The sequence below is a fragment of the Equus caballus genome, chromosome 9 (assembly GCF_041296265.1).
Source record: "Equus caballus isolate H_3958 breed thoroughbred chromosome 9, TB-T2T, whole genome shotgun sequence".
NCBI classification, from domain to species: Eukaryota; Metazoa; Chordata; class Mammalia; order Perissodactyla; family Equidae; genus Equus; species Equus caballus.
The window spans coordinates 55,701,505-55,712,799 of record NC_091692.1 but is presented as its reverse complement, the minus strand read 5'-3'; the positions used below and the strand labels follow the sequence as shown (position 1 = coordinate 55,712,799).

The 11,295-nt window shown below is 60.8% G+C and overlaps 1 protein-coding gene across 1 annotated transcript; it reads right to left on the bottom strand.

Annotated features, from left to right (window-relative positions):
* Positions 1-207: 207 nt before the first annotated feature.
* On the bottom strand, positions 208-10,205 carry LOC138915556 (ral guanine nucleotide dissociation stimulator-like). Its single transcript, XM_070222309.1, has 14 exons — positions 10,007-10,205; positions 9,452-9,568; positions 8,397-8,587; positions 6,832-6,944; positions 6,337-6,698; positions 5,339-5,554; positions 4,876-4,979; positions 4,332-4,398; positions 2,747-2,800; positions 2,254-2,328; positions 1,657-1,689; positions 1,170-1,291; positions 860-963; positions 208-534 (listed from the first exon to the last, which is right to left on the bottom strand). The coding sequence occupies exons 1-14, from the start codon at positions 10,139-10,141 to the stop codon at positions 377-379; spliced, it is 1,851 nt and encodes a 616-aa protein (XP_070078410.1). The 5' UTR covers positions 10,142-10,205; the 3' UTR covers positions 208-376.
* Positions 10,206-11,295: the final 1,090 nt, after the last annotated feature.

Genomic DNA, 11,295 nt, shown 5'->3' with positions numbered 1-11,295 from the left:
ACCACACTGAAATGAAGCCGTCCTCTGAGTAAGGGGGGGCGCGGAGGTGTCCCTCAGTATCCAGGGAGGGGCCTGGCCCTTCTCCCTTCTCTCACATACAATAAGCCGAGACCCTGCAAGATTTCTTCATTCCAGGAGGAACGCGAGAGTCTGTGTCTCCTTGACACGAGCACAGGAGGGGAAAGAACCAGACCGTGACTCGCAGGCTGGAACAGAAACAGGATTTTAACATCAAATTCAAAACTAGCACTAACTACTAACACGAAAGAAATACGGCCCCTTCCCAAGTGGTAAACAGGCGCTGGGGTGGAGCTGCCAGGCCTGTGGGGTGGGGTCGTCCCCTCCCTCTTGGGCTCCAGGGCTCCCAGGAAAAGGCTTAGAATGTTCTTCTCCCCATCAGCATGGGAGGAGCCGGCCTGGGGCCCCGCGTGTTTCCCAGCCGCGTCCCCGCCGCTGAAGAGCAGGCTGCACTCGAGCTGTTGGAAGGACCGGGATCTGCCACTGTTGCTGGGTTCTGCGTCAGGGGTCTGGTGACTGAAGAGAAGACACTGATGATTGGGGGGGTCACACCAGTATCCCAGCCCAACACCTCAGCCCCACTGCATTCTGCTCCAAACCTTGTCCTGAGTGTTCAGTCAACACTACCCCATTGTCCCTGACATGGGAGCTGGCATTTCGCTTCACCCATTTCACAGAAGAGGAAGCTGAGTCCCACAAAGGTCAAGGGAATTGTCCCTCACAGGCCTGGTCAGCAGTGGAGCTGGGATCCCCGTGCCGGCTGTCCATCTCCCTAGGCCCGTGCTTAGCCCGAAGCTTTCCGGAGCCCCTGGCTTCAGTCCCTGCCTGTCTGGACACTCACCGAGCCCTGAGCTGAGAGACGCGCGGTTCTTCTTGGGCAGGAAAAACCGGCGCATCTTGCCGGCCCTCTCCTGTGGGGGCTCCAGGTGGCAGGACAGGCTGTAGCTAAAGGACAGAGGGGACTTTTCAGCTACCGGGAGCCACACCTCAGGTGACCCTCCCAGAGACGGCCAGCAGTTGGAGTCCCAGGGCCCCACGGGTGACCATGCGACAAGCCCCGGGACTGACCCGGAAGCCACGGGCACGGGCTCCCTGGAGCTGGCCATCAGAGAGAGTCCGCCTTGCCCTCACCAACTCCTGCCCCGCCTCACCTCTCATCCTCGCTGAGGGGCTCCATGGCCTCGAACCAGGCCCCAAATCGCTCCTCAGCCTCAATGTGGTAAAGATGGACTGCCTCCTGGAGCAGGAAGATCTGCTCGGTGACTTTGAATTCCTGGGAGAAAGGACATGATGCAGACGGGGCCTGGGTGGGGGACCGTGCTGGGGACTCAGACAGGTGAGAAGAGGGTCAAGGAGCTGGTCTGGGGTCTTGGCCCACATGGGAACCCTCCTTCCCTCCAATTCCGTGCAGGACTTGCTCGTTCTCACAGTTGGCTTGAAATAGCTCCTCCTGCAGGAAGGTGTCCTTGGTGCCAGCCCCTTCCCCCACGCACCAATGGGACGGCTTTCCCAGCTCTGGGTGCCGAACTCTCCCAAGGAAAGCAAGGCCCAAGGCATCGGGCCAGAGAAGGTCTTCCCCGGAGGAGTCTCTGATTGCCACAGCCCCACCCTCCGCACGGGGAGGCCACAGCTGCTCACCTCACTCCTTTTCTCAAAATTGATCTCATTTCCCTGGAAGGCAGAGAGCCAAAGCCCATGAGCAACAGCCCCCTTAGCCCATAGCTAGCCCCCGTCTCCACCCTTTCTCAGGTTGCACTACCAGCAGGGTCGACCAGGGAGCAGGCGCTACCAGAAACGGGAATGGGTCCCGGCCAAGACTCTGAGCTCCAGAGCAAGGAGGCCACGGGGCTATGGCTCAGGGACATTCTAAGACAGCCCTCTCTGACAGACAGACAGACTGAGGCCTCAGGCAGGAAGGGATGCTCAGCCACTCGTGTGCTTCCTGCCTTGGAGGGGCCTGGCTTCACTCCCTGCAGGGGCGGGGCCTGAGGGAGAGGCTGAGTCCAGCTCAGACACACCCTCCAGCAGCTCCGCAGTCAGGCAGCCTGGACTGGCGGCTCACCTGGATCCTATATTCACTCATCACTAAGATGGCCATGACACCCAGCTCCCGGGGTGGCTGTGAGGCCCTCACGAGAGGACTCTGCCAAGGGTTGTGAGCTCAGGCCTCAGTGCAAGTCTCTCCTCCCAAATCTCCGAATCCTGATCCCCAGCTCCACCTCCAGGCTCACTCACCTCCAGGTAATCCTCCATGTTGGTGTCCAGCAGCAGTAGGTAATTGAGGAATGTGCCAAGGAAGGGGATGAGCCCCTGTGCCAGCGGGGTGGAGACGGTGATGAGATCCCGCTCTCAGGAGCCGTCAAAGACCTCTCCTCCACTCCTCACCCCAGCCTCCTGCCCAGCCCAAGCTACCCACCTAGGCGGCCTCCCCCCAATTTCCTCCTCTTCTCTCCTCCAGGAACCCCAAACTCCTCCAGGCACCTCCCAGCAGCCGGCTCTGGCAAAACCCAGGGTACGTGGTCCCCGCCCCTCCCTGTCCCAAATCCGTTGTGCGCCCATCCGTTCCAGGCCTCCTCCTGGTCACTTCCAATGCAGGCATTTCAGGTCTGTGGCACCAGGAGCAGGGCTGGAGGAGAAAGGCTCCCTCTCTGCTGGTAGAGACCTCCGGCTAGGAAGGGGAGTCCCCTCTCCTGCGACTCCTGGGCCCCTCCTCCACAGGCACCCTTACCTTCTGGGCACCTGTGGGGCCCGTCTCCAGGCTGGTCAACATAGAGGTCGCCTCCTGCCAGGGTGTTGACAGGGCCAGTGAGCCGACGCTCCCCTCCAAGTGTCCTCCCAGACCCCTCCCAGATCGGGGACCCTGGACATGTGGCCCCAGTCACCTGGTGCCCCTGCGGCTCCCGCCTCCAGGGTGCTCTGATTCCAGAGCCATCCCAGCTCCAACACTCACTCCTGTGTGACCTTGGGCCCGCCCAGGCCTCCCTGAACCTGTTACCTCGTCTGGAAGGTTTGACGAACTCTGTCTGCCTCCCACAGTCTCCTGAGGCCCAAGCGTCATCTGACCGTCATCACTGCTCTCCGCTCAAGCCTGCCTCTGGAGCCAGGTCCAAGCTCCCCACATTCCTCCCCACCCTTGAGCCTCGGCACCCACTGTGAGGCCTGCACCACGGCTCATCTCCCTCTGGCTCCCAGATGAGGAGACCAAGGCCCACACAGGGGCAGGGACTTGCTCAGGGGGCCCCAGAGGAGAGGCTGCTCCCCCTCCCAGCCACAGGCCCCTGTCTCCTCTGCCTTCACACCACCCTCTGCCCAGCCGCTGACCACAGTGCTGTCCTCGGGACTCTCAGGCTGTGTTCGGGCCCCCAGCTGGGCCGAGCCACGGATGGAGGGAGATGAGGTGTCTCAGGAGGCCTGGTCAAGTGGCTTCTGCCAGCCCCAACGCCCAGGAGTCTCTGATCCCAGGCCGAGGCCAAGGCCTTGCTAAAGCCCTCAGCTCCCTAGGATCCCCTCAGGGAGTTCCCCTGCACAGAATTCTTTCTTCATCCGCTCAGGATGGGGACCCCGAATGCCACGTCTGACTAGCAGGGGAGGGGGCGACCAGGGCACTGCGGGGTGGCATTTCCTTTCTGTTTTACGAGGAAACTTCTGACGTCTGGGCGGGAAGGATCCCTGAAGAAGCCATCAGTTCCCTGGGCACTTGCCCTTGCCCTCCGGGGCACATGTCATCGCCAACAAGGACCTGGGTGAGCATCCCACTGGGACTGTCTGCAGCGCCCACTTTAGGGGCCAGAGTGGGGAGTCACCGAGGGGACACAGATCTGTCCCAGGTCCAGTGTCCGTCCCAAGGCTGGGAAGCCCCTGAGTGCCCCCGGCCCGTGGGATCCGGCAGTGCCCATCCCTCAGGCAGGCAGGGTGCCCTTCTTGAGAGGCACAGTGAAGACAGAAGGAGCAGTGGGGCCCTGGCTTCCTGAGCACAGACTGGGCTGACTTCGGAAGAAAGGAAGCCCGCCCACTCGCTCCAGCCAGTGGCCAGGAGGAAGATGCAGGGCAGCTGATGGAGCAGCATGGAAGCCAGACACCGGCACCTTCTGCCAGGTCCTCAGCCTCCTGGAACAGTCCAGCCCGCACCATTCTATCCCATGCCCCTGGCCTCCTGTCCCAAACTGCCCCCACCTGCCCATGGAGCTAGCACATCCCTCTTCCTGTCCATCTTTTCCTGACCAACTTCACGTGACAGGAGAACCAAAGCTCATCCTGCCGGGTCCCCTCCCCTCTCGCTCCCCCTCCTTCCAGATGTGCAGCCTCCGTCTTACCTTCACCAGCTGCCTCCTGCTCACCCACTGGTCTTTGATGAACCTCTTCAACTTTCGAGAGCTCTTCCTGAGGGGAGAGGAAAGGAGGAAAGAAAACCCGGGGCGGTTGAAGGCGAAATGCCTTTGGCTGAGAACCCGGAAGGTTCAAAGGGCCTGGGGCCTGGACGAGGGTTTTCCCCGGGTTCTTCGGAGCTCTGAGGTCACCGTGGGACTCGGGTGGAGGCTCTCCTGCGGTCACCTGGGGCCTCCATTCCCACTCCGACTGAGCACATTGTTTCTAACAGCGTTGGTTGCCGATGAGGGCTCCGTTGCTGCGAAGTACACCCTTGGAAATCTCCAGTGTGGCTCAATCCAGGATGTGACAAGGGGGGAGCCACTGCCTAGGGTCTCAGAGAGTCTCAGAGACCCGAGCAAGGAGGCCAGTCCCCATCCCTAGGGTCCGCTGCCTCCCAGATGGTCCTAGCTGAATGAGGGGTCCATGGCAGTCGCACGGGGGATGTCTGGTCCGCCCTGGTGGTGCTTGGATGGAGCACGGCCTACCCACCTGGCAACTCGTCCCCATGTCTTTTGCAGACGGCTGATGGAGGGGCTCTGCAGAGCAGACACGATGGCACGCAGGGACGCATAATTTCCAAGGACTCGGCACTCCTGAGGAAGGGAAGGGAATGAGCTGCGACGGCGGGCTGGAGCCCTGCTTCCTCTGGCTTGTGTCCCCTCGTGGGCTTCTGCTGTCCTGGATGAGGCAGATGCCCAGGGAAGCGAGGGAGGGCACACCTGGGAGCTGATGAGTAACGCTCGCGGGCAGGAAGATTTTAGCTCAACCCAGGGCGGGAAGGGAGCTTCCCACCACTGGGACCAGCACTCAAGGTCAGCAGGCCCTTGGCAGCAAGGGGCCTAGGACTTTGCCGAGGCCCAGACCACCGACTTCAAGGCTGAAAGCTGCGAGAGGAGAAGGGGCAGTCCCCCTGACTCCAGGGAGGGGCTCCCTGGGCCCTGCCACTACTGACCTTGGCCACCTGAATCCACAGCTCGACGACTCTGGCCCTGTCCTGGGCCGTCATGCTGAGGTCCCCAAGGCACGTCGTGATGACGCAGCCGGACACGTGAAGAAACTGGTTGATAGTGGCCCGAACCGTGGGAGCCAGGTACTCCTTGCTCCCATTGGGCCGCTGGCACCACACAAAACCCAGGCAGTGGCGGGGCTCCACCTTCTTGAACAGCTCCTGGGGAGGATGGGGACTGTCACCTGACCCTGCCACACCCGAGCTCAGAGTCTGCAGGCCCCCGCAGCCCCAGGCAGGAGGCACTGGTCAGCTGCAGCTCAGGAACCTGAGGAGGTGGCCTGAAGCTTCTGGGAGTCTCTGGGTTTTGTCTGTGTCCGCTGAGGCCGCCCAGCGCAGGATGACCGAGGACCCAATAGGGGCGGGGAAGAGAAGTCCCATTGGCTCGCAGCCCAGTCTTGCTTCCCCCAAGCACCAGAACACGGCTCACACCTGCCCATCTCAAGGGGCATCTTCCACCCGTTCTCATCACCCCCTGGTCCCACTCCCCTTTCAGCTGCACGTTCCCCCGAGGCAGCAACAACCATGGGCTTTGTTTGCCTGTCTTCCATGTAGGTAAGGACGCACTAGGTGTCTAATAAGTACGGAGGCTGTTGAGGCCTCCTGGGCCGATGGGTGAGTGACCCAGGACTTGGCAGCACTCCAGTGAGCTTCCCTCCCCCACCAGAGGGCTATTCTCTGCCCCGCTTCCTCTCTGTTCGACCTCATCCATCCGCACAGCCACTCTGCCCAGCAGGTGCCCGCCCTTGGTGTGCTCTCTACTGTCCATGTGGGGACAGCAAGGACTTGGGGGCCAGAAGGTGGCCCAGGTCACCCGGTGGGTGAGTGGGGGAGCTGTGACTTGCACCCACATCGTTGGATTGCGGCTGAGGGAACAGGAGGTCTGGGGCAGCTGATGGCCCACCAAGGCGGGCCCCACCTAGCCCAAGAGCCCCGCTGCTCACCGCATCCATCCGGGTCAGCTGCTCGGCCACCAGCTTCGGAGGGAAGTCCAGCAGCTTAGGCCTCTCCTCTCTCAGCTCGGCGCTCGCTTCTGCGGTGACTTCGGCAGCTGGAGGCAGAGATCGTCCAAAAGTCAATGGCGCATCTTGCTCCAGCTCAGAAGCTGGCACTGGGGCTGAAGCTGATGGCGCTCGCTCCGGCCCTGGAGAGGCCGATGGAGGTGAGGCTGCTGGAGGTGAGGCTGCTGGTGGTGAGGCCGCCTCCAGCTCCGGCGCGGACGGTGGAACTACAGCTGGAGCTGCCTCTGGCCCCGGAGCTGGCCCTTGCTCTGGCTCTAGAGCCGGCAGGAGCTCTGGAACTGGCGCTGCAGCGGGAGAAAGAGAAAGTTTCACCTACGTACCCGACTTTACAAGACAGGAGAGACTCCGCTGTCTTGAAGGGAACCCCAGCCCGTGAACCCCACCGCAGACAGTCTTCCCAGACTGCTGTGCCCTCACCTTCCAGCTCTGCCCTCCTGGGCCCCAGATGTTGCAGCTGGACCTGGGGAAGGTAGGCAGGGCCTCCCAGGTGCGACCCAGGCCAGATGACACGCAGAGAGGCCAGCCGCATCCTGAAAGAGGGAAAGGGCGTGGGCTCCCAGAAATCCTGCATTGGGTCCAGCCAGGTTCCCACCATAGAAGACGCGGTACTGGGCGGAAGCAGTTGGGCCACAGAGCCAGAGGCCTGGCCGTCGCTTCCACACTGTCCTCCCAAGGCACCCTGCTTTGGGTCTGGGCCCTGTGCCTGCCCCTTTCCACCAGGGGGGAGTCCCACCCCGGCGCTGACTCCTGTGTGGCCATCCTGGCAGTGGCAGGCCTGCTCATCCAGCAGGTGGAACACGGGGTTTGTGTGAGTCTCTTCTTCCCACTGCCACTCTTCTCGCAAAGAGGCTGGACACAGTCCAGCCCAGCCCTCCACGCCCTTGTGCAAGTGGACTGAGGACTGAGGCCGATGTGTGAGCGGCTCGCTAACACCCCTTCTCTTCTGGGCCTGCTGGTGGTGGTCAGAAGGGGTGGATATGGAGAAGGGGAAGCGGAGGGAGACGGGACTGTGGTGGGGATGGGTCGCCAGGGAACAGCTCAAGCCAGCCTCCCCTCTGGTTCCCAGGGGCTCTGGGACCCCACCCACAGCTCTCTTTCACTCCTATCCCCTTGCAGTAGAAGCCATCAGACCTCAGCCCTCCCAGAGGAATCAAAAGATGAGTGAGATCAGAGTTGTGCCGGGCCCGCCCCAGCCACAGTCCTCTGTCCTCTTGTTCTCCCCCAGCCCTGTTCTGTGGAGACAGGAGGCCCTCGTCTGGCACTCAAAGAACACTCAGGTCTTTAGTTGGCGCTGGGGTCCATCATGCATGAGAACGTGGGAAGAGGCCTCCAGTCGTAAAGGAGCATAGGAGGGCATCCCCTGGGACAGGCGGGGGACAGGATCTGTGGATGATATGGTGTGTGACTATCTGAGTCTCAGGCTGCTGCGGGGGTCCAGGGGCTGTGTCTGCTTCATTCACTGCGTTGTGCCAAGTGTCTCTAAAGCTCCCGCATGTCACAGGTGCTTAATATACAGTGTTCTCGAATGAACTCCAACCAGAAGCATCCCCGGTAGCTGAGTGGGCCTGGGGCCCCTCTGCGGCCCCGGAGACCCCTCCTTGGCTACTCCAAGGACCCGCCCCACGACCAGCTGGATGGAATCCCACACTCCCTGCCAGAGTGCTTTCCGTGTGCCTTTGCAAACTCAGAAAGGCCCCATCCCAGCGATGGGGGAGCAGACTGCTCTTCATCGGGGAGAGGGAAAGAATAACCAGGAACAACCACGGCACGTCTCTCAGCCCCTTCTGTAGAGCCAGGCCCCAGGGAAGCACCTGCCGTGGCTCATCCCATTCGTGCCCACCAGAACCCGATGAAGTTTATCCTCTCCCACTCCACTTTGCAGAGGAGCAATCGAAGCTCAGAGAGATGGAGGGCCGTTTCCAAGACACACAGCTGGCAGTGGGCAGAGTCACCACTGTGCTGAGGAGGGGCTGGGCACTCACGTAGCAAGTAGGTGGTCCAGGACCCCGTGGGAGGTGAGGACAGCCGCGCAGTCAAACACGATGGTGGTGACGTTGGCCATGTTTCGAGGCGCCAAGGCTGGTCCTATGGACGGCGGCAGCCTCTCCAGCAGGCCTGCCTGGAGGGCCCGCATCCTGCAGGCCTCATTCCGCTGCCCGAGTGACTCTCCGCGCTGGGTGAGATGAGGAAGGACACAGAGTCACCAGCACCAGCGTGAACCTCCAGGAAGTCAAGGTCTGGAGGTCCCCCAGGAACTGTGAGCCCCTCAGGGATGTGTGCAGAGGAGGGACAGGATTGCCCACAGCCAACCGGTTTCCAGGCTTGAAAAGTCCAATTTGAGTTTGGGCGGGGGGAGGATTATACGATGAGTTCCTCAGGACACTTGGCTGGCTTGGCAAGGACAGACCGCCCCGCACCAAAGCGTGCATTAAGAGCACTGACCAGCGAATCCAACACAAACATCCCCATTCTAGAGATGAGAGGACGGAAGCTTCGGGCTGCCAAGTGGCTGCTCAGGGTCCTGTGGGTCGGAACTGAGAACCGCCCTAAGCCAGGGCTGCAGGACTCCCCCGCTCCCCCACCTGAGGCTTCATGTGCTCCTGACATGAAGGGAAATGTCTGGTGGGAACCTCAGCCCTCCCCAGTCGGGAGACAGTGCACGGGCAGACAGACGCTGTGAGGATCTGGCTGACTACAAGAAAGGACGCTGGTTTTTCTTTCTTTTACACGAAAGGGAGGTTTGAGACCCTCGTTACAGAGGTTTCAGATTCAGAAAATGGCAGATTTCAAAGATGCCCCTGGCCGAGTGTGAAGCGCAAACATCAGTGTTTTGTCTACTCCGCCTAGGGTTAGGAAAGAGCGACTTCCCACCCTCCTAGGTAGCTGGTGAGGAGGCGTGGAAGTCCAGATTCCTTTGGGACTGGGCCCTTGGGACACTCCAGTGGGAAAGCCCTGGGCGGGTCCAGGGGAGGGCTCCAGATTTGACTCTGGATTGTGGACACACCCCGGTGATCTCAGGGCCCCGGGTGTCACTCACTCTCCCCTCAGTCCAGCCCCGGGCAAGGTCGGTGGTCTGCTGCACTTGCCCCCTGTCCAGGGAGATGGAGCCGTAGGACCCATGCGCCAGCTCCTGGACCATCTCCTGGGTGGAGCTCTGCAAAGACAGCGTCCGGTGGCCGCGGCGGCAGGTAGCAGGGGCCTGCCTGCACTTGCCCACAGGGGGAAAACTCTCCCGCACACCGAGCACAGACAGAGGGGCATCCGCATAGACCTCCAGACAGGGAGCGAATGAGATGACACCTCACGGGCTTGGGATTCACCTACGGGTAGGGCGGCTTGGCTCCCAGCACTCACCTTCCATCCTGCCAGCCACCACCCGGGATATGAACACGACATACCGCCAGGCTTCCAAGCCCTAACCGTCTGCTCCCGTCCAGGGTAGCTCCACGCTCATCCCTGCCTTCCGTCACTCCATGCCCGCCAACACACACACACAATAAGGGTCAAGGGGTGTGGGGCTGCCCGCATGGGAGGGTGGGATCACACTTGTGGCCTGACCCGGAGTGGCCCGCCCTGGGCTGCCTTGTGTTACCTGAGGGTTCCTTCTTCCGAATGGCCTGAGGTCTTGGAGGTGCGGTCTCAGCCAGTGTCGACAGCGCTGGAGAAGACTGTCATTGTTGGCTCTCTGTGCGCCAGAGCCTCGCAAAGAGGGGATACACGAACACATCCTCCTGTGTCGAGTGTCTCTGGTCAAATGGGCTATGTGTACAAAATGGCTGCCTGGTGACCAGAGTTCTAAGCTCTGTTGGGGTCGGTCGCCAAGGAAGTGAGGTCATGTCTCCAAGGTTCCAGGATGGGGGGCCCTTCCCTCCATCAGACCCACCCAAAGCCCCCTCGGGGCTGTTGACCGCTCACCCTCCTTGCCCGTGTCATCTCCCGAGCTGTACAGAAAGTTCCATCACAGCCCTCCCCACAGCTCCTTGGGATCGGAACCAGCGCCCCAGCTTTGAAGAGAGAGCGCCCAGTTCGGATCTCCTTTTTCCTAGCAGTTCTGTGTCCTGGAAAAGCCACTGTGCCTCTCAGGGCCTCCCCAGTCTCCCAACCTGCACGATGGGATGGCGCTAGAAACACATTCCCAGGGACGTCTTCGGGTGGACATGTGATAACGCCTCCCATATCTGGGAGGTGGTGCCGCCTGGGTCTGGTCCCCGAACTTAGAGGTGGAAGAATTACAAGAAGGGGTGGATGCAGTCGGGAATACCTCTCCAAACAGGCCTGGATTCCAGCCGTGTGATTTGGGAAAAGTCCCTGCCCCTTGGGGGCTCCTTGTCAGGTCTCTGCACCTTCAAGGGTTGGAAGTTCGAGGAAATTCAGATATTGTCATTCACTAGCATTCAACCTTTCCCAGTCTCCTGTTGGCCTTAGAACCAGACCCAAGCGCCTCATTGTCGGCCTATGTGGTGGGCAGCCTCCACCAAGGCTCCCAGCGCTCCCTCCCTCCTGCTGTGCACATCCTTGTGGAACCACTACATCCTGAGTAACTGGTTTCTGAGCAATAGAATACAGCCCAGCTGATGGAATGTCACATCCAAGTTTTAATTACAAAAACTCTGTCACTTCCCTCTTGCTTGCTTTCCTGAGTTCCCTCCCTTTATCTCCCCCTCTGTTTCCATCTCTTGCGCTCTCTCTCTGTCACATTTCTGGAAATGAGATAGCAAGTGGCGATGATTTCAGTTGCCCTATGTAGAGGCCAAGGGAGGCGAGATCTGAGGGAGCGCCCAGCCAACAGTCACATGGAGACTCAGACTCTCAGTCCCAATGACTCCTGACACCACCCGTGTGAGTGACTTGGGAGCAAATCCTCCCCTAGTCTAGCCTCAG